The sequence below is a fragment of the Suncus etruscus genome, chromosome 2 (assembly GCF_024139225.1).
Source record: "Suncus etruscus isolate mSunEtr1 chromosome 2, mSunEtr1.pri.cur, whole genome shotgun sequence".
Classification (NCBI taxonomy): Eukaryota; Metazoa; Chordata; class Mammalia; order Eulipotyphla; family Soricidae; genus Suncus; species Suncus etruscus.
Window position 1 is genome coordinate 51,378,120 of NC_064849.1, and position 27,027 is coordinate 51,405,146.

At 34.2% G+C, this 27,027-nt stretch overlaps 1 protein-coding gene across 1 annotated transcript in view; it reads right to left on the reverse strand.

Moving 5' to 3' along the window:
* The window catches only part of MIPOL1 (mirror-image polydactyly 1), a 251,632-nt gene that overhangs the window by 135,022 nt on the left and 89,583 nt on the right, over positions 1-27,027 (reverse strand). Inside the window, exon 9 of the mRNA XM_049766979.1 lies at positions 23,918-24,025. Within this exon, the coding sequence (XP_049622936.1) occupies positions 23,918-24,025 (108 nt within the window). The remainder of the gene's footprint in view (positions 1-23,917; positions 24,026-27,027) is intronic.

A 27,027-nucleotide genomic window follows, 5' to 3' on the forward strand; every position in this document is an offset into this window, starting at 1 on the left:
ACATACATGATACCTACAGGCACAAAGGAGCAAGGAAAGGGCAGTGTGTCAGCCTTAGAATTTCATTTCCTTGCTTTTGTTGGTTTATATTACCATCTAATATTACGTAAACAATCCGTTTCTAGGCAATTTGTTTTTCTCTGCCATAACGAACATAGCTCATTTGGACGCTAAATATCTTTTATCGTAAAATTTTTTCAGTTTACAGGAAATATAACAAAAGCTCTTAAAGAAATTATATTTAAAGATAAAATTTACTAAAAAGTAAGACATTTGCACAATTGAAAAAAATGATTATATTAAACACTCTCAAAAACAGAATGTAATTAAGACAAGAATTTACAAGAAATATTTTATACCACAAAATATTCAGGACGTAAAGTCATCTTTTGATTAAGTATTTTCTAAAAGAGAGTATCAGAAAACTTAAAAATCTTAATAAAAATTGAACATAAGTGAATAACACAATTAGATTTTAGAAAATATTCTAAATACAAATGAATTTTTTAAGGTGCAACTCAGGGTTAAAAACATTACAAATATTTTGTGACCACTGTGTCAGTAGCTTAATCTATAACCTATTGTTCTAGTCAAAAGAAATAATTCTAGTGTTTAATGAAAAATTAATGAGACACAATTCAATAAAAGAGCACTTTTAGGAAAAATGTTTATGTATCTTGAGAGTAAAATGTACAAAAAGTGACTCTGGAATTAAAATAGCAAGTGTCAGAGGATGATTTAACTAGTCATAACTTATTAATATTACTAGACACAGGGAACTAGATTATATTAGTAATAATTTCATGTAATATATGAACATACAAATATGATTTTGTAAAGCTGCTAAGTAGAAATATAACATATATGTTATTCAGATATAGTTGGTTGCACCAAAATTCAAAGTCAACATTTTCTAAAGAAAGTTACAAGTTATCCAAACTACAAAATACTACTTATGTGAAATACTAAGAATTTCTTCAAGACTGAGCAAAAACATTCTAATATATTATTAAAAATATGAAAATGTTGTATGATTTTTGTATTAAGTTTTAAATACTAAGCAATAACTAAGATCTTTAAAAATGTGTCTATGAGTCACTAAGCAAGAGTGATTTTTCAAGATGCCTTTTTTTGTTTCAGTTAAAATTAAAATCCATGCTGTCTAATCCTTGGAGTCAATTTGTAATTAAGGGGATTTGATGAGAGACCAGGCACTGAATTAATGATAAAATTTAATATCTGTTTTAATTCATCAACATAACAGAAAAACTAACCAACACTGAACAACACAATAAAGTCAAAATAGAGGACAAACTACAGAAGCATCAATTTGTGCATTTTGGGGATAAAAGTGCACATAGTAAAGTTCATTTTCTGTAGATGCATTACTAAAAACTACCACAAAGATGCCTTTAAAAAGGATGTGTTTGTTACAGAACTCTACATTGCTAAATGTAATTGCTTTTACTGAGTTTTATGTAATACTTCATGTCTCAAATCAGAAATACCTTTTTAATTACCTTGGTAATCTTTTTGTATCTGACAATCAAAAGTTTGACTTTCTATATAAACTTTAAATTTAGAACATATTTTTGAAAGCTAATCAGTATTTTTTAATATTTTTAAATAACCATCTGAAATTTGCATCACACATTGCATAGTATCATTATGCAATGTAAATAATAATTCAACTGTTTAATATGTCACCTATTCCAAATTACTTAAAAGCATACTCTCAGTTACTAGAAAAACTAAAAATCATAGAGAAAGATCTCTTGATTAGAATTCTTTAAGTAGTCTCTTTATCGGTAAAATGCATGGGTTTAAAAGATATAGACTAGTACACTGCATTACAATACTGACATCAGCAAAAATCCTGAAATCAAGTAGAATATTAGACTAAACTTAAAAATCACAATTGGTAAAAGACAAACAGGTGGTCCCAAAATAAGGATGGAGGTTTATTGTTATTTCACTTCCTAACACTAATTATGCCATCATAATTCTCAAACTCAGAGTAAGATATTCGTATTTAATAGGCCCAGATTTATTTTTTGGAATCATTCTTTTTAAATATAATTTTAACATATGCCTTGATTCAGATTTATTAATCTATTCTTTTTTTTTTTTACTTTTAAAGGTAAAAAAAAGTATTGCTTCAACAATGTTAATCATGGCATCTGGTCTATATCTTCTTAGTTGCATATTAATGAAAAACAACAAATCAAGTTAAAAAGGAATGAAAATAGAAAGAAAACAGAAATAAGAAAGAAAGGAAAAGGAAATATAGAACTTATAGTATTGATATGGGCAGAGGTAGAAAAGGCTTGGATAGTGTCATGGAGGCAAGAGGACCTTACTTATTCCACTATTCCATTTCCTCACAGCAATGCACATTCTGTTTTAAAGCAATTCTTCCTGGCACACAACATACGCACCAGTTGGGGGACTTAATTCCTTTGGTCAAACTAAAGATGAATAGTTCTAGTTGTATAAAAGTAGGTCACTAGGGCATTTATGTAAAATATTAGGTCCAAATACAAGTAATACGGAAAATAAAAAAAGGATCAAGGTGGTGCGTACATAATTATTTTCAATTAAACCCTTTTTAATTTGGGATTAAAATATCTAGAAGTATTTCAATCTGGGGTTTCAGGGGCACATACTAAGGGCCTTCCATGTGCTCTACCATTTGAACCACATCCAATGTTCTATCTAAAGCTGCTCATACAAAGATGAATCTCCCTGTATGCCTAAAATTCACTCTCCTCAGTGTTCTCATTAAGTTTATTTTTATTGTAATAGTTAATAGTTGGTAGCATATTATAAACTGCATAAAACAACAGAAATGCATAGCTTAGTACGCTTATTTATCAGTAGTTCTTTTTAAAGAAATAATTTCTTTATTTAAATACCATGATTATAAACATAACTGTAGTTAGGTTTCAGTCATAACAGTAACAACCCCCTTCACCAGTGCAACCTTTCCATCACCAATGCTTCCATCTCTTACCTCCCACACCCCCTGTGTGTATTCAAGACAGGCTTTCTACATCCCTCACTCAATGACATTGTTATGAAAGTCCTAAGCATAGTTATTTCTCTAACTGCACTCAACATTCTTTGCGGTGAACTTCGTATCTTGAGCTGGTCCTTCTGACACTCAACTCTGGGAATTATTTCAATGCTTTAATTTTTCTTAAAACCTATAGATGAGAGACTATTCTGTGTCTATCGCCTTCCCTCTAATTTCACTCAGCATAACAGATTCCATGTACATTCATGTATATGAAATTTCATGATTTCATCTCTCATGACAGCTGCATGATAGTCCATTGTGTATATGTACCACAGTTTCTTTAGCCATTCTTCTGTTGAAGGGCATCTTGACTGTTTCCAGAGTTTGGCTATTGTAAATAGTACTGCAATGAATATAAGTGTGAGGAATTTTTATATTGGATTTTTGTGTTCCTAGGATATATCCCTAAGAGTGGTTTAACTGAATAAAACGGGAGCTTAATTTTAAGTTATTTGAGGAATCTCTATATTGTTTTCCATAAGGGCTGGACTACATTTCTACCAGCAGTGAATGAGAGTTCCTTTCTCTCCATATTCCTGCCAGCACTGATTATTCTTGTTCTTTGTGATATGTACCAGTCTCTGTGGTGTGAGATGGTACCTCATTGTTTTGATTTGAATCTCCCTGATGATTAGTGATGTGGAGCATTTTTTCATGTGCCCTTTGGCCATTTGTATTTCTTCTTTGAGAAATTGTTCATTTCTTCTCCCCATTTTTTGATGGGGTTATGTTTTTTCTTGTTAAGTTCTGTCAGTACCTTGTATATCTTAGATATTAGCCCTTTAACTGATGGATATTGGGTGGATAGTTTCTCTCATTCTGTAGGTGGCTTTTGTATACTAGGCATTATTTCCTTTGAGATGCAGAAGCATCTCAGCTTAATATAGTCCCATTTGTGTATCTCTACTTTGACTTGTTTAGAGAGTGCTGTTTCTTCCTAGAGGATGCCTTTAGTTTTAATGTCCTGGGGTGTTTTTACCTATGTGTTGTTCTATATACCTTATGCTTTCAGATCTGATATCAAGGTCTTTAATCCATTTGAATTTGACCTTGGAGCATGATGTTAGCTGGAGGTCTGAGGCTGGTTTTTTTTTTTTTTTTTTTGCAAGCGGCAGACCATTTGTGCCAGCACCACTTGTTGAAGAGGCTTTTCTTGCTTCATTTTGCATTTCTTGCCCCTTTATCAAAGATTAATTGGTTGTATATCTGGGGAGCATTCTCTGAATAGTATAGTCTGATCTGTGGGTGTATTTATTACAATACCATGCTGTTTTAAACTACTGCTTTGTAATACAGTTTAAAGTTGGGAAAAGTGAGGCCTCCCATATTCATTTTCCCAAGGACTGCTCTATCTATTTTGGGGTGTTTATTGTTCCAGATGAATTTCAAGAGTGTTTGATTTACTTCTTTGAAGAATGTTATGGGTGTCCTTAGAGGGATTGCATTAAATTAGTACAATGCCTTGGGGAGTATTGCCATTTTAATGATTTTAGTCATCCTAATCCATGATCAGGGTATATGTCTCCATTTCTGTGTATCCTCTTTTATTTCTTGAAGCAGGATTTTGTAGTTTTCTTTGAATTAGTCCTTCACATCTTTTGTTAAGTTGACTCCATGATATTTGAGTTTGTGTGGCATTAATGTAAATGGGATTTTCTTTTAATATCCATTTCTTCTCTATCATTATTGGTGTATAAGGGCATAGATTTTTGTGTTAATTTTTTATTTTGCCACTTTGCTATGTGAGTCTATTGTTTCTAGAAGTTTTTTTTGCTAGTTTTTATGGTTTTCTAAATATAGTATCAAGTCATGTGTAAACAGTGAGAGTTTGACTTCTTCATTTCCTATCTGGATGCCCTTGATATTTTTATCTTGCCTAATCACTATGGCAAGAACTTCCAGCACTAAGTTGAATAGTAGTGGTGAGAGAGGGAAGCCTTGTCTTGAATCAGATTTTAGAAGAAAGGCTTTCAGTTTATCTCCATTGAGAATAATATTTGCCATTGGCTTGTGGTAGACTGCCTCTACTATACTAAGAAACGTTCCTTCTATTCCCACCTTGATGAGTTTTTTTTTTTTTAAAGAACTGGACAGAATCTCGCAAGGGACCAATGAGGAAGTTCCTTGACTAGGCCTCAGCTTTGGATTCATACAAAAAGCAAAATCTCTAATCCCAGAGGTCTGACTTTGACAATAGCACTGAGCAGAATATCTAGAACCATGCTGAAAGACTATAACCTAGGCTTTGACCTAGGATATGAGCAATAACCAAGTCCACTAACCATATTAGACTGATTACAACAATAGTGATGAACAGAAAACCTAGAATCATAAAAAAAAAGAAATGAACAAACAAAAAAATCCTCTTTTCTAGCCTTTGCCCTATGACCTTCACAAATAGTAAGATCTTCAACTACAGAGACGGATTTCACTGCCCACATCTGAGTGGAAAAGTCTTCTGGCACCATAAAAAGCCCTTGGAGTTTGTAAAAGAGGGAGTACAGAGCCTGTAGTTGTTCCCATGGCAGTATGCTTAAAGGGCAGAGAAACCATGTATCTCTTTTTCCAAGGGAGTTCCCATTCTAATTTTCCCAATGTTTATTGTGTCTATGCAGAAATAAAAAAAAAGAAACACAAACCTTTTTTTTAAGAAGTTAGTGGTCTTTTTTCTTTGTTTTTGCTTTCATTTTTGTTTTTGAAGTGTGTGTGTATGTGTGTGTGTGTGTGTGTGTATGTGTGTGTGTTGATTTGTTTCTTCATAGCTGATGGTTTTGGTTTTTTGGTTTACTCTTTTTTTTCTTAATCTTTTTTGTACTTTTTTGTAACTCCCTTATTGGTTTTTGTTTTGTTTTGTCTTTGTCTTGTCTCATTTTTTTTTGTTACGTTTTTCTTTCTTCTTCCAAAGAGATACTTACCAGTACCTAGATGAACTCTTCCCATACCCTTCTTATATCTCCAATAGAGCCACATTACTGGAATCACCTTGATCAGCATCAGAATTGGAGGGAGGAAAATGGATGGTACCAAGACAAGGCAGTTGTATGCTTATTTGGTAGAAATAAAAAATGATCTGAATTTTGAATACAAAAACTAAAGTCAACGACAGCAGAAAGGATACCCAATCTACATCAAACTGTACATGGGGAAAACAGATGCACTAGCATTATGGGAGATAGAAGAGGGAAAAGTAGGATGCATGCTGGGAACAGGAGTGGAGGGAGGACAACACTGGTGATGGGAATGCCCCTCGTTCCATGGTTACTACTATGTGCCTTAAATATTACTGTGAAAAATTTGTAATTAAGTTTTCCCACAATAAAAAAAAGATAAAAAAGAATGGGAGTTGGATCTTATCAAATGCTGTCTTTGATTCTACTGATATGATCATATGGTTATTTTTCTTTTTGTTGACATGGTGTATTATATTGATTGATTTATGGATGTTAAACCATCCTTGCATAGGATGAAACCTACTTGGTTGTGGTGAATAACCTTCGTGATGAGACATTGGATCTTGTTTGCCAAAATTTTGTTGAGGATCTTTGCATCTCTATTCATCAGGGGTATTGACCTGTACTTTTTTAAATTTTTTTTTGGCAGCATCTCTGTTTTTGGTATCAAGGTGATGTTAGCATTGTAAAAACTGTTTGGTAGTGTTTCTAAGTCTTCAATTTCTTGAAAGATCCTGCAGAGAATTGATAGAAGTTTTCCTCTTGAAAGGTTTGAAAAAATTTGTTAGTGAATCCATCGATGCCTGGGCTTTTGTTTTTGGGAAGACTCTTGATGACCATTTTAATTTCCTCAGTAGTGATGTGTCTGTTTAGACATGCAAGATCACTCTGGTTTAACCATGGAAGATTATGAGTCCAAGAATTTATCCATTTCCTCCAGGTTTTCATGTTTTTGTAGCATAGAGTTTCTCAAAGTAGTCTCTGATTACCCTTTGAATCTCTGCAGTATCTGTAGTCATCTCCCCCTTTTAATTCCTAATCTGGTGTATTAGATTTCTCTCTCTGTTTCTTTGTGAGTTTTGCTACTGGCTTAACGATCTTGTTTATTTTTTCAAAGAGCCAATTTTTGATTTTGTTGATCTTTTGAATTATTTTTTTGGATTTCCATTTTATTGATTTCTGCTCTAAGCTTTGTTATTTCCTTCTGCCTACCTATTTTTGGTTCCTTTTGTTGATCATTTTCTAGTTCTGAAAGCTGTTGTCATTAAGCTTTTTATATAATCTCCTTCCTTCCTGATTTGTGCTTGAAAGGCTATAAATTTTTCTCTTAATACTGTTTTGTTTCCATGATTGTTTTGATTTCCTTTTTGATTTCATCTCTGACCCAGTGGTTGTTCAGTAGTGAACTGTTTAGTTTCCAGATGTTAAAAGTTTTTCTTCGGGCCTGGAGAGACAGCACAGCAGCATTTGCCTTGCAAGCAGTCGATCCAGGACCAAAGGTGGTTGGTTCGAATCCCGGTGCCTGCCAGGAGCTATTTCTGAGCAGACAGCCAGGAGTAACCCCTAAGCACTGCCGGGTGTGACCCAAAAACCAAGAAAAAAAAAAGTTTTTCTTCAGGGTTTATTTGTAGTTCACCACTAATTTCAGTGCCTTGTGGTCTGTGAAGGTAGTTTGTACAATTTCTATCCTCTTGACTTTATGGAGATATGTTTTATGAGCCAGCATGTGGTCTATTCTGGAGAATGACCCATGTGCATTTTAGAATATGTATGCAGTTTTCTGGGGATACAGTGCTCGATATGTATCCACTAGTCCACTTTCTTCCATTTCTCTTTTCAGAGCAGATACATTCTTATTGGGTTTCAATCTGGTTGATCTATCAAGACGTGTCAGGGCAGTGTTGAGATCTCCTACTATTACTGTGCTGGGTTGATATTTTCTTTCAGGTTTGTCAAGAGTTGTAATAAATATTTTTCAGGTCCATTAATTGGTGCATATATATTTAGGGGTGTGATTTCGTCTTGGTGTACATATCCTTTAATTAGTCCAAAATGACCGTCTTTGTCCCTTATAACTTTTTTGAGTCTGAAGTTTGTTTCATTGATACTAATATGGCCACTCCAGCTTTTTTAAGGGTGTTGTTTGCTTGGATGATTTTCCTCCAGCCTTTGATTTTGAGTTAATGCTTGTTTTAATTATTCAGATGTGATTCTTGTAGGCAGCAAAACGTTGAAATCAGCTTTTTGATACATTTTGCCACTCTGTGTCTCTTAACAGGTGCATTTAGTCCATTGACGTTGAGAGAGATAATTGTCATGGATTTAGTGTCATCTTTGTGTAGAAGTATTGTATATCTGTTGGTCTTTCTTTCTTTTTCTTTTTTTTTTTTTTTTGTGTTTTTTTTGGGTCACACCCGGCAGTGCTCAGGGGTTACTCCTGGCTCCATGCTCAGAAATCGCCCCTGGCAGGCACGGGGGACCATATGGGACACCGGGATTTGAACCAATGACCTTCTGCATGAAAGGCAAACGCCTTACCTCCATGCTATCTCTCCGGCCCCAGGTCTTTCTTTCTTTAAAGTAGACCTTTCAACTTTTCTTTTTGGGCTGGTTTTGAGTCTGTAAAGTTTATTAGCTGTTTTTTATCATTGAAAGCATGTATACTTCCTTCAAACCTGAAAGTGAGTCTGGCTAGGTGTATTATTCTAGGTGAAGCATTCATTTCATTGAGTTTTGTCTCTATATACCACCACTGCTTTCTGGCCTTGAGGTTTTCTTGTGAGAGGTCTGCTGTAAATCTAAAGCATACTCCTTTGAATGTAATTTCCCTTTTTGATTTTGCTGTTTCTAGTATCCTATCCCTATCTGTGGGATGCATCATCATGAGTAGGATGTGTCTTGGGGTGCTTTTCTTTGGGTCTCTTTTATTTGGTAGTATTTGCGCATGCAGGGTTTGGTTTTATGCTGTCTTTAGCTCTGGTGGTTTCTCAGTAATGAGGTCCTTAACTATTGATTTTTCCTAGAGATTTTCTTTCTAGGTCTCTGGGAATCCAATGATTCTTATGTTGTTTCTGTTGAATTTATCAAAGACTTAAATTTTCATCTGCTCACATACCTTGAGTATTTTTTTCATTGTTTGATCATTTGCTTTGAGGCTTTTTTCCCAATATCTTCTGCTGTATGAAGCTGTTCTGTATCTCATCTTCCAGCTTACTGATTCTGTCCTCAGCTTCTGTTACTCTGTTGGAGAGGCCTTCTATTGAGGTTTTTATTTTATCTACCGAGTTTTTTAATCCTGTTATTTCAGTCTAGAGTTTTCTGACTGCTCTGTGTTTTTTCTCACATTTTATGGTAGAGTTCATTTGCTAGAGATCTGTGTGGCTGTGCTCCTCTGGCCCTAACCTGCTCAGGTATTGGTTGCAACCCCACAGTGCTCAGGTGCACTTAGTAATGGCATTGGTCGTGGCAACCCACACTCACTCTGTTCAGGCATGTCCAGGGCATCTCAGCCTTTCAGCTTCCTTCAGAGATTCTGTGCTGGAGTTGGTTTCAAACCTGTACAGCTCAGGCATCCTCTGTAAAGGCATCATTGACTCAGACTCACCCTGTTCAGGAGTGTCCAGGGCACCTCAGTCTCCAGCTTTTCAGGGATTCTGTGCTGGAGTTAGTTCCAAACAAACAGTGCTCATGCGCCCCCAGTAATGGTGTTGGTGACCCGGACTCACCCTGTTAAGGCATGTCCAGGGAACTTCAGTCTCTCAGCTTCCTTCAGGGTTCTGTGCTGGAATTGAGTTCAAACCCACAGTATTCAGGCGCCCTCAATAATGACATTGGCAACCCAGACTCACCCTGTTCAGGCATGTCCAGGGCACCTCAGTCTCTCAGTTTCCTTCGGGGATTCCTGGTTATTAGTTCTTAATAGAGGTATCTAGTAGACTCATCGAGAAATGCTTGAAATAGGGTCCAGAGTGGTGGCACAAGTGGTATGGCATTTGCCTTGAATGTGCTAACCTAGGACAGATCGCAATTCAATCCCTAGCATCCCATTGGTCCCCCAAGTCAGGAACGATTTCTGAGCACATAGCCAGGAATAACCACTGTGCGTCCCCAGTGTGGCCCCCAAAAAAACAAAAACAAAAAACAAAAAAGAAAATCTTGAAATAATAAATCTGGGTTTGATACAAAATATAATGAATTGAGATCTTTTCATCTTTCATTAAATAAAACTGCAAATTCACAGAATACTAGATAAAACTCAACACTTACATTTGAGTAAACAATAAGAATAAATTAAGAGTTCACCAATATTACAAATGTGTTTTGCCATTGACAATTTTCTCAAAAGTTCATTATAGTAATTCAATATTCCTTCCAGGTAAGAAACTCTAAGTCCATAGCAATTTAATTTAAATCTTATCAGTTTTTGCTGTTTCTTAATAGGCTTGATGTATTTACATTGACTTTAAAATACCATATTTTGTTAAAATACTGAATTTGTTATACAAATTCTGATAACTTTGTCTTCCTTATTGTTTATTTTAAGGAATCTTTCGATTTCTCTTTGATTTTGTCTCTAACCCACGAGTTATTCAGTAGTAAGTTAATTTCCAGCTGTTAAAGTTTTTTTTAATCTGTGTTTATGATTGACCTCTAATTTCAGTGCATGATAATCTGAGAAGGGAGTTCTTGCTATTTTTAATCCTCTGGTTTTCCCTATCTATTTTCTCCATAGTTTGCTGTGCCCATGCAAAAGAAAAAAAAGGAAAACCAAAAAAAAAAACAACAAAAACACGTGCCATACATATATATTTAATTATTTATTGTATTTTTTATCTCTTATCTTTTAAATTGGGTCTCCCACCTTTTTCATAAAACCTTGGGACACAGATTAATTTAGTTTACTACATACTCCCACATTTTTCTATAAAACTAAGAAGGAATAAAAAAAGATGGGGGCCAGGGATCAAGTGAAGTTGAATGCATTGGTGGGAAAATAAATAAGGACAGAACTAATATCCAAGCCAATGTCAATGACAACAGAATCAAGGGACTTAAACTTTAACAATCTAAACTCAAAGGGGTCTTTGCACTGGCAGGCCAGGGGACAAAGGGTGTGGTGCAGGATTTACTCTGGGTCCACTGAAGGAGGGAGGTTGACACTGGTAGTGGGAAGGTCCTGACTCATTGTATATCTGAAATTCAACTATGAACGATTCAATAAAATTAAATTTAAAAACAAAAATAAGCCCCCTAAGACAATTTCTATCCTTTTGATTTTATGAAGGTAGTTTTATGGCCCAACATGTAGTCTATTATCTTGGAGAATAAGCCATTTTTGTTTTAGAAGAAAGTCTAACCAATTTTCTGGGAATACATATATGTGTATATATATGTATATGTGTGTGTGTATATACACACACACACACACACACACACACACACACACTAAGTTTTCTCTTTCATTTTCCTTCAAAGCTAGTATATTTTTGTTAGGTTTTAGCCTGGTTGACCAATAAAGTCATGACAGGGAAGTGTTGCTATTACTATGTTGCTATTGAAAGCTTTGTTCAGATCTGTCATCAATTATTTTAAATATTTTACTGGAACTTCATTGTATGCATACATTTATAAGTATGGTTTCTTTCTGGTGCACATATACTTTGATTATCAAGCAGTAGCCATCTCTGCCCTTTATCATCATTTTAAATCTAAAGTCTGTATCATCTAATATAAGTACAGTCACTCCTGTTTTTTTAAGAAAGTGTTTTGCTTGAATTATTATTCTCCAACCTTTGATTTTGAGACTATGTTTGCTCTGTCTATTCAAATGTGTTTCTTGAATACAGCAAAACACTGGATTCAACATTTTGATCAATTTTGCTATGATATTTCTCCAGTGTACTTAGTACATTGACATTGAGAGAGATTCTTGTCGTGGGATTTAGGGTGATCTAACTGCAAGAGTATGGTGTGTTTGTTGGGTCTGCCTTCCCTTAAAGTAGACCTTTCAGATCTTTTATGAATGGTTTTGAGTCTCTAAAGTTCCTTAGCTGTTGTCTATCTGTGAAGCTGTGTATCTTTCCTTCCAAACAGAATTTAAGTCTGGCTGGGTGAAATATTGTCAGCAAAGCATTCATTTTGTTAGGTTTTGTCACTATATCCACCACTACCTTTGGGGCTTGACGGTTTCTTCTGACAGATCTGCTGTTAACCTTAAGGATGGTCCTTTGTACATAATTTCCCTTTCTGATCTTTCTGCCTTCAGTATTCCGTGCCTACATGTGGGATTTGTCAGTATGACTCAGATGTGCCTTGGGGTGTTTATCTTTAGGTATCTTTTAGCCATATAGCATATATGGGCATATAGCATTTGGCAACATGTACTATTTAGCTCTGAGAGTTTTTCTGCAATGATGTCCTTGACTGTTGATTTTTTCATGGGAAATTTTCTTTCTGGGCTCTGGAACTCCAATAATTCTTATGTTGCTCCTACTGATTTGATCACAGACCTCTATTTTTATCTGTTCACATTATTTGAGGATTTTTTCCATCATCTAATCATTTGTTTTAAGGCTCTTTATCCAGCCTTTTCCATTGTATGGAGTTGTTATGCATCTCATCTTCCAGCTCACTGGTTCTGTTTTCAGCAGCTGTTACTCTGTTGCTGAGGCTTTCCTGTGAGGTTTTCATTTCGGCTACCAAGTTTTTAAACCTAATATTTTGGTTTAGAGTTTTCTCATTTCTACTTTCATGTCCTCTTGATTCTTATTTGTGGTTTGTTCATGCATTCCATGGGTTATTTGAGTTCCTTGAACATCCTCCAAATTCCCTCTCTGTTGTGTCTTCAGAATCATCATCTTCATTCTCTAAACCTGATGGTGTTTTCTGATGCTTTCCCAGGGTGTCCTTTGCAGTCCTTTACTACATGCTGTACTGGTGTATTTTGATTAGGGAATAGACAGCCACAGAGTGAAGTTGAACAGCTGTGCTCCTCTGCTTTAGTGTCTCTAGGGCAAGAGAATTTGTTCCATCGGTGGAGGAGTAACACATCACACATTAAATATGTTCTTTGGGGAGGGTGTACTCTCCCCTCTGTTTCTCAGGGCATCTGCCATCCTCATCCAGATCTGGGGTTACTGCTGCTTTTGTACAAAATTTCTATTTCTTCTGCAATTTATTTATTCAAGGATATTACCATAACCACCAAATAGAAAGGGTTTCCTAAATTCTAAATTAAATGGGCACTTTTAATCTTGTTTGACTTTTAGGAACATTTGGCACTGTGGTTTTCAGAACTTTATTCTCTAATTAAAGATAACACTATCTCATAGAAGTTTACCTGACTATAACTTTCAATTAAAAAAATTCTTTAAGCCATAATTTTTGTATACAAGTAACAAAATGGTAGTGATGTGGGCCAGGGTGGTGGTGCAAGTGGTAAGGCATCTACCTTGTTCGCACTAGCCTAGAATGGACACAGTTCGATCCTCCTGGCATCCCATACGGTCCCCCAAGACAGTAGTGATATCTGAGCACAAAGACAGTAGTAACCCTTTAACCTCACCAGGTGTGGCCCCCCAAAACTAAAAAAAAAAAGGTCTGCTGTTTCATTTACTTCTATCCTTTTAAATGTGTTATATGAAGACTTTCATGTAATTCAGTGATAAACTATAACCTATATACAATGTGATGGCATAATTTTTCTTAAATGAATTTCTGCCACAATAATTTGTGCTGTATGACAAATTATGTACCAATAGAAAGATTAATATGAGACTATCAAAGGTTCCTAATGAAATTGAGAAACTTGAATCAAAATGTTAGAAATGGATTAATAGGGGCCGGGCGGTGACGCAAGAGGTAAGGTGCCTGCCTTGCCTGCGCTAGCCTTGGATGGACTGCGGTTCTATCCCCCGGTTTCCCATATGGTCCCCCAAGCCAGGAGCAACTTCTGAGCGCATAGCCAGGAGTAACCCCTGAGCGTCAATGGGTGTGGCCCAAAAACCAAAAAAAAAAAAAAAAGAAATGGATTAATAAAATAAAATATTATGTATAAGCAGAATGTAAAATAGAAGCTACAGATCAAAAGATCAGCAGAAGAGCTATAAAAACATTTTAATGACAATTTGGTAAGTTGTGACACTTTTGTTTAACATATCTTAAAACTATACCGCATCTGAGAATTAAAGTTGGTTTCTCAGAGGAGAACAAGGATAAAAAAAATCAGGGAAAAACATTTTTCCAACAAAGAGAAACAGATGACCCACTGGCATGAAAACATTCTCAACATCATTTATTAGGAAAGTACAAATCAGAACACTAGAAATCACACCTCTCAGTGGTTAGAATGACTTACATAAAAAAGTTGTAAAACAACCAGTAAGTCATATTATTTGAAAGTTTTGATTATAATGCTTTATAATATAAGGGAAACAATATCTCACAACTTCTCAGAATTGCAAATTGAAATGCAAATTTCAGTTGCATTAGTTCTATATTCTTCAGAATGTCATTGGAAGTTTGATGAAATTACACTGAACTAGTACAATGATTTAGGTAAGACTAATTTTGACTATATCATATTTATGGTCCATGTTCATGGAATATTTTTACACAATCATTTGTTCTCTTCTATTTAATAATGACTTATAATATTTTGATGTTCAAGGTTTTACATCCATTTTAAAAGCCTATTTATAGATCCTTATTATCTAGGGATAGTTTATTTTTAAAACATTTCTCTTTTAGCTCATTACTTTTACATGTAAAAGTAACAGACAAGCTGGAACAATAGTATAGGAGTAGGGTATTTCCTTACATAAGGCTAACCCAGTTTTGATCCCCATTGCCCCAACTTATCCCCCAAGTAAACCAGAAGTGATCTTGGGGTACAGTCAGGTATAATCTCTGGTCACCATCTGGGGAACCACCCCCCCAATAAAGAAGTATTACAGATTTTGTAAATAGAGACTAGAGTTGTATATAGTGTCTAAGAATTTTATGAAAGGGTCTTTAGAGCAACCAATATATATTTTATGTCATTTTTCACTTAGTGATATTAAAGAGTGATATTTAAACTTCCTTTTTTCCAAACTGGCTAACTTTGATTTCTTTTTCTTGCCTGGTTACTTGGGTGGGGAAAGACCTTCCAAACTGTGTTGAATATCAGTAAAAAATTGCAATGCTTTTATTGTAGGCTGATCACAGAGGGAAGGTTTCCTGCATTTTTGCCACTGAATATTAGATATAGATTTATTAAAATGTGGTTACTATCAAGATGATATTCCTTCATCCTTACTGTGTTGAGGTTTTTTTAATTATTAATAGATGTTGCATCTTTTCAAAATTTTCTCTGCATAGCAATAGCTGTATTATATTTTTAAATTTTTGTTCGCATGGAGCATGACATTGACTGATTTGCATATATTGAACCATCCTTGCATCTCTGAACTGTATCCCAGTTGCTCATGTTTTAATAACCCTTTCAATATGTTTTTAGATTGAGTTTGCTAAAAATTTGTATAGAATCTTTGAATTAGTATTCATTAGATACTTATCTGTTATCTTATTTGGTAATCGTTTGTTTTCTATTGTAATTCTAACCTTTTAAAAGACTGAGGTATAACTCATATAAAGGAATTTTGTAAGACTAAAAAAAGATCTTTCAAATAAAATCTGTAGGTAGAAAGAAATGGCACAATATTGCTAATACACTGAACAAAATTGTCATCCAAACAAGAATCTTTTATCTAGCTAGTTTATAATTTAAATTTGAAAGATTAATATATACAAATTCAATGAAAAAGTTACAAAATTTCACTGGCTCTAAACTAGAACTGTAAGATGCACTAAGGGGTTTCATATAAAAGGCAAACAAAATATCAAAGAAAAAGATTAAACACAAATAGCTAGAATCACTATAAAAGTATGGCAATCAATTATTTGTTTCAATAATTTTCCTCAATAATAATGGCATGAGCTCACAATCAAAACATGGAGTGGCTAGAAAAATCAGAAAACTGAACCTATCCCACTACTCTCTATAAGAGACATATTTTAACTGCTATGACAAAAATAAATAAATAAAAATATGAAGAAAACTGAAATCTAGAAATCTAGAGAAGAAAAACTATAATATCTTATAGAGAAAAAATCCTGGCCCTCCAAAGAACATAAAGTCCATAAAACAAAAGAGGAAGACAATATTTTAGGTTAGTGTTTTTCAATCTTTTTTGTGCAAAGGCACACTTTTTTCATGGAAAAAAAATCATGAGGCACGCCATTATCAAATGTTAAAAAAATTTAAATCTGTGCCTATACTGACTATATGTAAAGTAATTCTCTTGACTAGAAATCAAATAAACACAAAGAAATTATTTCATAATTTATTATTAAATAATAAAGTTTTGTTGTTGTTGTTGTTTTTGGGCCACACCAGGTGACACTCAGGGGTTACTCCTAGCTATGCGCTCAGAAATAGCTCCTGGTTTGGGGAAGCATATGGGATGCCAGAAGATTGAACCACAATCTGTCCTAGGCTAGTAACGGCAAGGCAGATGCATTACCACTCTGTGCCACTGCTCCAACCCCTAACTAATAAAGTATTTTATAATGATTGGTCTATTTGTGAGCCGAAGCCACATGTTACAGATGAAAGTGAAATTTTCCCCATGGCACACCAGACAATATCTCTCAGCACACTAGTGTGCCACGGCACAGTGGTTGAAAAATGTTGTTTTAGGTCACCAGATACAACTGAGTGTATTAATAAAAGGGTACATAGTAAAGAATATATGAAAACATTACTGAATTGATGGATATGTTACAAAATTTTGAGAGTATAAATATTTTCTGAAGCATATACAATTCTGAAAACTTACAAAGGAAATATATATTTTCAATTATTATAGAGTGTAAGTTTTTTCTACGCTATTTGTAAGCTAACAAATTATCTCACCATTTTAATAGATACTGACATGTAACATAAGCAATATGTATCACAAATAATTTTATTTATTCAAGCACAGCACAAACAGCAGAAACATCATTTCTGCACTGGATATCCTTACCCCAGTTCAAAGGGGAAATGCAGAGGGTACCAGGTGGTATCCACAGTGGGCTCACAAGCTAACTTAAGAACTCCAAGTTAAGGGAAGCCAAATCTTTTCTAATCTGCTGCAGGCAAATGTGCCTGACCTTTATCCAGAGGAAGACATACTTTTATTATACAGTAAACAAATCTGTCTTTTCCTTTAGAGAAAGACATGCTAGTTCTGTCAAGGGAATTTACTAAACAAATATCCCTTAAAAACACAATTCAGAAAAAAGGATGCTATGCCTCTGTTCACAAGATATTTAGAAATACATAAAAACCAACAGAATAATTGCCACCTAATTTGGTGAACTTGAACAAGTGTCAACTGCTTCATAGAAAAACAAAATCTGAGTATAAATGTCATTTCAGTATGAGCCATTTTCTCACATTTTATTTTAGTTTTAAATTTACATGTTTATATATTAACTGAAACATGATTAAATTATTTTTGAGGTCCCAATAATGTTCTGGAGACCTTAGGACTACTCCTCATGATTTTCAGCCAACAAGGGTGGTTTCAATGCAAGGGCCTGAAGGCATGGTGTTGCTCTGCCACTGTGGTGCAGGAGATTTAACGTAGGCCTACCCAGTGATGGTAGATATCTACAAGGCTGTACTAAATGATACTTGATGACTATATGGTACCTGCGGTTAAATCAAGTTGGCTTCATACAAGATATGTATGTGCTTTAATCCCTATACTATCTATTCTTGTCACTAAAATATAATCCTTGCAAAATATTTGAAAAACATTGTATTATTCCTGTATGAATATAAACAAAATTATGATAATATAACAATGAAATATAAAATCTTCATATTCATAGAGAAAAAACAGTAAAAATATCAAAAATAAAAATAGTATAAATTTTCCATTTAGAAATATAGTGTATATTTAGAAATAAATTGCTAAAAGAGTTGTGAGTAATTTCTTCTGTGACATAAAAATTAAAGAGAGGTAATATGTAGAAGAAAACTATTTTATGTACCTCTTAGGAAACCTTGAAATTTGACTTTTAAAACTATATACTTTATTAAAAACTAAAAATTGAAAGTTAAACAAGATTTTTTCATTAATAAGATAAAAATTACATAATATATATATTACAGAGGGATTCAATAAAATTTATTTATTTAATTAGGATTTTGGGTCATACCTGGTGGTACTCAGGAGTTACTCCTGACTGTGCTCAGAAATTGCTCCTGGCAGGTTCGGGGGACCATATGGGATGATGGGGACTGAACCCGGGTCCCTGCTGGGTTAGCCTCCTGTACAGCAAACAGCCTGCTTCTATACTATTACTCTGGCCCTGAATTCAATAAATTTCTTTTTATTTTATTTTTAAATTACTTAAACACGGTGGTTAAACACAGTTCTTCATAAAACAGTTGGGTTTTAATTTTTTTGTAATTTAAAAATTGTTCAAGAGTTTAAGTCTTACAATGTATAACACCCTTCACAAGTGTACATTTCCCATGACCAATGTCCTCAGTGTCCCTCCTATCTTCCCTTCAGACATTTTCCTCTCTCCCTCCATCCCTCCCTCCCTTTTTTTATTTAGCTTTGTTTTCTTCTTTTTAAATTAATATCTTTATTTAAACACCTTGATTACAAATATGAATGTTGGGTTTCAGTCATGTAAAGAACACCCCGCTTCACCAGTGCAACATTACCAACACCACTGTCCCAATTCTCCCTCCTCCCCACCCCACCCCCATCTGTACTTGAGACAAGCTTTCTACTTCCTTTATTGATTCAGATTGTTATGAAAGTTCTCAATATAGCTATTTCTCTAACTGCACTCATCACTCTGTGGTGAACTTCATGTCGTGAGCTGGACCTTCCAGTCCTCTTTTGTCTCTGGGAATTATTGTAAAGATGTCTTTTATTTTTCTTAAAACCCATAGATGAGTGAAACTATTCTGCGTCTATCTCTCTCCCTCTGACTTATTTCACTCAGCATAATAATTCAATAAAATTTAAAACAAATAGCAATCTAAATATTTTTTGCAAGGTGCAAAAGGGAGTTTATTCAGCAGCTGAGGTCCAATTCTCATCCAACAAGTGAAATCTTGATGAGGACCCCAAAAAAAATCTCCAAGCATTTTATATAGTGCTTAACAACACTGTCCATGTAATCTGGTCAAGCTGATACCTCAGTAGAATTTTCACCAAGGGTGGGTCATATTCCTTTCAACATGAACTAAAGCATTCAGGTGCCACACCCTACCCTTTTGACAAAATTGCCTCAGCTCCAGGACTTAGCTTTATCAAACTGTCAAGCTATTACATGTATTTCCGATCTAAGGTTCATGGAACATATGGCCACATGACACTTCAAAATTTTATAGGGTTAGCCTAGTAGTATCCAAAGAAATCTGATGGGAAAATTACATAGTAATCTTTCAAGCTCAGTGAGCATAAACATAGAAGATTCAACTAGCACCAACCAAAGCCTGGTTGGGTAACTGAATCTTTCGGTAACACTATAGAGATATAATAACTCAAACTAACCCTTGTTGATCTAAGTTTAGATCATTCCAATTGCCTTTGTGTTGTAAGAAATAATTTGAAATACATTTGTTATTGCCTACAAGAAGGCCGGCTATGGTTTTGGCTGGAAAATTAGGTACATTCGTGAAGGGAAGATCAAAATAGTGGTAGAACTGGTGTCTGAACATTTAATGCCCAAAACAACTGTATTACTAACAACAATCACAGTGTTATAATAAAATAAAAAAAAATCTTTGTCTTGATTTACAAAACTGAGGTTACTAGGTAATTAAGAGACAGACTAAAGATAACAGGAGGTGGAGAGTCTTGGACACTATGGTATTAGTGGTGAGATATAATAGCTTTGTACACAAAACTGTAAACAATATGATATTGTACCATAAACTATAACAAAACTAATAACTTTTAAAAAATGTCTCTTCTATATCTCTGTTTGAATTCAAAATGTGCTATCAACCCAAAAAAATCTCCTAAAAATAGAAGAAATCCACTGGCTAAAGAAGTAAAGGCTCATGAAGTATATCAAGAATAGTAAATTAACATTGCTGATCTAGGTCAATAACTGAATCTCAACATAGGATTGAGACATTGAAATTATGTGATCATTTACTATGAAGCTAAATAATTATAGCTTGCTATTTACTCAGTTTCTTATAAAATTCTTTTTATTGGGGGCCGGAGAGATAGCACAGCAGTAGAGCATTTGCCTTGAAAGCTGCCAACACAGGACAGACCCCAGTTCAATTCCTGGCATACCCTGTGGTCCCCGAGCATGCCAGGAGCGATTTTTGAGTGCAGAGCCAGATGTACCCCTGAGCAACACCAGGTGTGACCCCCCCAAAACAAACAAAAATATTCTTTTTATTAAGGTATTGTGATTTACAAAGTTATAAAAAATTATTTACTTACTCTCTTAAAATAACTTATATTACAGTGATATCTAAACAATAAAGGAAAATTAACAGGTATACATTTTTGAAGCCAAAGTGAAAAGCTAGAATTCCTGATATTGCATGATACAGGAAATTTTAATACAAATTAGAGTTCCTTTAAGAATCTTAGGTGAGCAGTGATTTATTGAGAAAACATGATCTCAAAATAATTCACATATCTTAAACTTACTAAAAAATAAATATATTGGTTTCAACTCAAATAGATATAAATTTGATTTACAAAATTTTAAAATGTGGAGCAGGGGTGATTAATACAGTAGGTAGGGCATTTGAGTTACACAAGGTTCACCTAGGGCTAGGAATATAGCTCACGTCCAGAGCACATGACTTGCAATGGTTGAAAACCAAATTACTTTGCAGCACAGCAAGACAACTACTACCTCCTCAAAGGACTATTGGGTTTGGTTCACATGACTTTAGAACCTCCTGGCTTGAGCTTACTTGAAAATGAACGCTTTAGAAATTTATCAGGTTCAAACTATAGAGAAGTACCTACATCCCACATGTTAGAGGTTTGACACTTATTCCATAGATGAAAAAGTAACTAAAATTCATCTAATCGTTATTTACTGTTAATTTGACAGTAAATTCCCTTTATTTAAGGAGTTATTCTCCTTTTTCTCTCAGCATATTTAAGATATTATTCAATTAGTGCTACTGCAATGAATCTAAGCATCAATTCTTATGTAAAGATCAACGTAATAGTTGTTGTTAAAGATCAACATTATAGTTGTTCTAAAGAATATTATTTAATAAATAAATCCATTACTTTTTAAAGTACAAACTATTAAATTTTGATAGTGTATAACTTTTTATTTCTAAATTAATATACTTAAAATTCATTTAGTAGTACTAGACTAGATTTGTGGTTTAGATTATTCGAAAATTCTGGAATAGTTTTAGTCAACAATTTTTTGGTTCCTTGTTTTCTTTGTTCTCTTTAATATACCCTTTAGACAATTAAATAGATAAAAATATTTTCATTTGATCTTTATATATTTTTTTTGTTTTTTGGTTTTTTTTTTTGGTTTTTGGGCCACACCCGGCGGTGCTCAGAGGTTACTCCTGGCTATCTGCTCAGAAATAGCTCCTGGCAGGCATGGGGGACCATATGGGACACCGGGATTCGAACCAACCACCTTTGGTCCTGGATCGGCTGCTTGCAAGGCAAACACCCCTGTGCTATCTCTCCGGGCCCGATCTTTATATTTTTAACACCTTTATAGTTTTCATTTCTCTTTCTCGGTGCTTTCATTTCATCACCTGAAATAGAACTATATTCTACTAACAATTAAACCCTATATAATACATTCTTTATTTATAAAACTGACAGGCATAATAGAACTATTTGGAACAGATCAAATTTTGAAAAGATGAAAGTATTATATCAGTTATTTTAGATTAGCTAGGATTTCGCTATACCACTAACTAATAAATGTTAATTTGTTAATTTGAAATAAATTATGAAACACTATTAAGATTGAATTAAATTATATAGTGTTATATCTGTTAACAAATAAAAAGAGTAAGGAATGGATAGTATAGTTGGTAGGGTGGTTGAATTGTATGGGGCTAAACTGGATTTGATCCGTAACACCTCCGATGCATTCCAGAGTTATCCCTGCACACAAGTCAGGAGTAAGCCCCGACCACTGAATGTGGCCAAAAACCAAAACCAACCAAACAAACAAAAACAACAACAAAAATAAACAAAAAAAAGGTAGATGCTCAATGTTATCAAAGTGGGCCACACATTAAGAGGTTCATTTACTAGTGTTTTCTTCCCAGATATAAGAGGATTAGCGCAATTTCAGGAAGCAAGTTAAGAATCTAAAATACGAAATGAGGCAATATTGCCTCCTGAATGTCTTTTTTTATTATTATTTGGTTTGACTTCTGGGCAATATGCAGTAGTGCTGGAAGGCTAATTATTCCATGCTCAGGTGAGGATGCACTAAAAGACCAAATCCAACCTCCAACTTGGAAAGCGTGTATTAGCCCACTGATTCATCTCTGAATAACAAATGCATGATGTCAGGAAAACAAAAACTTTTCTGGACATAATTCTCATTTTTCTCACCCACATTACAGAAGTTTGTTTATCACTGGCAAAAAGGAAGCTGACAATATATATATTTTCCAACTTCTGTAGTAAAAGTAAAGAAAGTGTATGTTTGGGAATAAATATTGTTGTATAATCAATAGTATTTGACTTGGGTTCTGACCTTTAGTCAGAGAGAAGGAAAAGCTAAGGAGACAATTGAGGATTTTTTTTTTAACTTGCTAAAGTTAAAAATTAAGGAAAAATTAAGATACTCAAGTTGGGAGCCAGAGAGATAACACAGGCTGTTATGGTGTTATAGTTCAACCCCTTGAACTACAGATGAAAGTACAAGGTAAAGCACTTCCCTTGTACACAGCTAACCCAGAACCCCATATGGTCCCCCGAGCACCACCAGAAACAGTTAGTCCCTAAGCATCAATGGCTGTGCCATCCCCTAAAAAAATAACCTTTTAAGATAATAAAGTATGATAACCTTCCTTGGGTAGCACATATTTTTTCAGTGCACAGTAATGAACATAGTCTCTTTTCTAATTCTTATGAATATATTTGTTTTTATTTTTAACCTGAGTAAAACTCTTAGCAACTTGAAGGCAAGTGCAAATTATGTTATGAACAGAAGCAGTGACTAAAAAGGAACTGATAAAATTCTAAGTATAATCATATATACAAAGCATAATTAGAATAGAAAAATAATGATCTTTTGATGATTCTCATATAGCATAACAATAAGAAAAAACTTTGTCACTCAAATGTAAGCTATTTATTATAGATAGATTTATTTAGTTTATGTTTTTGGTATGAAGCAACACTTTAAGTACTCTTTCAATTAACAAATACATATAACTTCAAGGTCTGTCAGTTCTATGTGTTGCCAATATTACAAATCATTAAAAATAGTCTAATAAACACTGATATAAGAAAATAAATTCAGAATTTGTTTTTTATTTTAAGCATGGATTCTTCTTATTAATTACAAAGTTAAAGTTATTACTATAAATTAGAATCTGAATAAAGATGTATCAAAAGTTATTAATATGCCCCACTCAAAACTCTAAAAACATGTTGTTTTCATGTACACATACATGAAATAATATAATACCATAACAGAAGGGTGCTGTATCTGTGTTTAAAGAAGGGGTTGTTGGCAAACACCACAGCTCACTTCTGCTGAAATGTACACAACTGATATATGCAGCACAGAAAGCTGGCACCAAGGGCTTACAACCTTAATTTGCCTGCAAGAAGGAACGGAGATTTACCTTCAGAGCACGTTCTTGATTGTTTTCAGCAGTCAGATGTCTCATGTTGTTTGCTGAAGTCTGGTTCTGCTCTTTCAGATGATGAAGCTCCTGCTCTAGCCGTTTGCACTGCCACAAGGGAAGAATCCCATTAAGTAAAGGAGTAATAGCATTTTTTTCACTAAGGCACATGAATTAATGTAAACAACTGTATTCTCTAAATGACAAGATATCTTTGCAACAAGAATAGTGAAAGTAACACTGGTTATGAGTAAAAGAATATTATTGATAGTATTATGGCAAATTTCCACTTGTCTTTCATTAATCTACATATTGACATATAAATTAGAAAATTATTTTTTACTTAAAATAAAAATAAAGCTAAATTTAAAATTAGTCTTTAATTAACCAAATGGTTTCCACTTTATATACTTTGGCTGAAAAAAGGCACGCCTTAAAAACCACATTGGGTTTTAAATAAATACAATGATAAACTGCTATGACGTTATTAAAGCAGAAATCCTAAAACATATGTTTATATTTTTATAAATATCAAAAGAAAAAATTGTACTGAGTAAAATTAAGAGTAATGTATTGCTACAAGATTTGGAAATAAGAGGAAAGTGTTTTATTGTCTAATTTTGACTAAGCCTTATTTTTCAGAAAACAAGTGAAGACATGCATAAAGACATTTGATGTACTGGGAATATAGAAGTACTTAAATATAAAAGAAAAATGCAAACAAAAGCACAAGTGAGTTAACAGAAGCATTTTTGGGGGGTTTTGGTTTTTGGGTCACACCCAGCAGCACTCAGGGGTTACTCCTGGATCTAGGCTCAGAAATCTCTCCTGGCAGGCTCAGGAAACCATATGGGATGCCGGGACTCAAACCACAGTCCTTCTGCATGAAAGGCAAATGCCCTACCTCCATGCTATCTCTATGGCCCCAGAAGCATATATGCTTAAAATAACTGAGATACACCACTTTAACAGTAGATCTTAAAAGAATTTATCAAATATTTTATAGAACAACAATAATGGATGTAATAGCATATGCTATAAACCATGGCTATATGAAGATATCTCGGTAATTGGCCAAAAGGAATAAAATACAAAGTACTTCTAGATAAAACACCAAAAATCACGCTTTCCATCTTAAAATTGATTTTTTTGGGGGTGGGGGGGTCATACCGGCAGCACTCAGGGGATACTCCTGGCTCTCTGCTCAGAAATTGCTCCTGGCAGACTCTGGGGACCATATGGGATGCCAGGATTCAAACCACTGACTTTCAGCGTGCGAGGCAAATGTCTTACCTCCATGCTATCTAGGAGCTCCAAAATTGATTTTCTTAAGTGCCAACACTAAGCAAACATATCAAGACTCAGTCATTTCTAAATTTATACATGGCTAGTTGTCAAATAAATTAAAGTTATTACTATGATACAACCAATACAATTAGAGGACCACAGATAGTCCTAGGTTTTTGTCTTGCATCTGGTCATCTCAGATCAATCCTCTATATACATATTACTTTCCAAATATTGCTGGGAGAGAAACTCTAAGCACTGAGCCAGGAGTGACAACACATAAGCTATGCTGGTTATAGCTTAAATAAAGGATGCAGTTACCATTCTAATTGTATATACAATTCTAAAAATAGTTTCCAACCCTCAGTAAAATATAAAACCTTTTATATTACTTAAAATTTTTTTATTTCTGTGGTGCAGGAATTGAACTCAGGTCTTATGCAAAGCATCATTAAGTGGCATCCCTGGCTCCTGAAAATTCTTAAAAGTAGATTTAAAGATGACCAGATTCCTGGTACTGACTTAAATTATATAATGATTCTTATGTGTAAATATAAAACAGGGCATATATACTTGCCTCAGATACTATAAAACCAAACACATGTACAATTAAATACAACTACAAAATAAAGACAAACTTAATTAGTAAATAAACTTTGTTGAAAGCTCATCAATTATGATATAACACTGTCTCATCTAGTAGCAGGTTATTTCAAATAACACACTTTAACTTGTGCCACAAATTTATTATATAATTTTAAAAAATTCTCTATTATAATTATAGGTATTATAAATTAAGTTAATGCAAATAAGTTTAAAGAGAATAATAAAATAAGACCTGTGAAAGTAGAAAAATTGGAGTAGCTTATTTTGGCACTAGAGGTCAGAGAATTCATGGAGCAGAAGACATTTGCAGTGGTTTATTTTGGTATAGTTTTAATAACCATCGCATATAAAGAAAGATACTAGGCAGATTAGCGATTGTCTTTATAAAGTGGGAAAGTATGGCAGGAGTTAACTGACTACCTGTTAATTGTGTACCCATACAAACTACAAATCACTCAAATATAAAAGTTTTCTTATATGTGAGGCATAAAAATTCACTCACTTTTCTTTAAGATATATATGGCAATATATTTTTATTTCCTCATGAAGCTTAAAATTAACACTAGATTAGAAAGAAATAATTAGAAATAAACTTGTACAAAGCAGAAGTAACTAAGTTTGAGTTTGAGGCCCCTGTTCTAGAACCATAGCAAAAGACTCTATCCTAGACCAAGATCTATAGCTACAGAGGACTGATTTTGTCATCCACAGCTGAGCAGAAAAATTCCTGGCACCATATAGACTTGGGTTTGATAATGAGCATGTATAGAGCTATAGTTGCTCCCATGACAGTAGGCTTCAAGGGTGGAGAAACTCTATCTCCTAGACCAGTGGTGGGCAACCTTTCCCCTGTAGTTTATGATTAAGCTGATTTAGATGTGAAGTAACATCCACCATGAAATAGATTTTGAATCCACTGATTGTTCGTTAATTCTGGATAGTGTACACCCTTCTCGAGGAAAAATACTTTGATTTCTGGTAATTAGGAAGCAAAACGTTTCAAAACGTTTCCTCTTGATAACCAACTACCTTGTTATGCAGCAGATCTGCGTACTATCCATTTTAACTAAATATTCTTTAAACTGGCGATGATGAAGAGCTTTAGCTACAATGGAGTTGATCATCTTAATCACCAATTCCATAACTTTGCACATTTCTTCTGGAAATGTCTGCACACAAAGTGCTTCTTGATGTATGATGCAATGGCATGTAAGTAA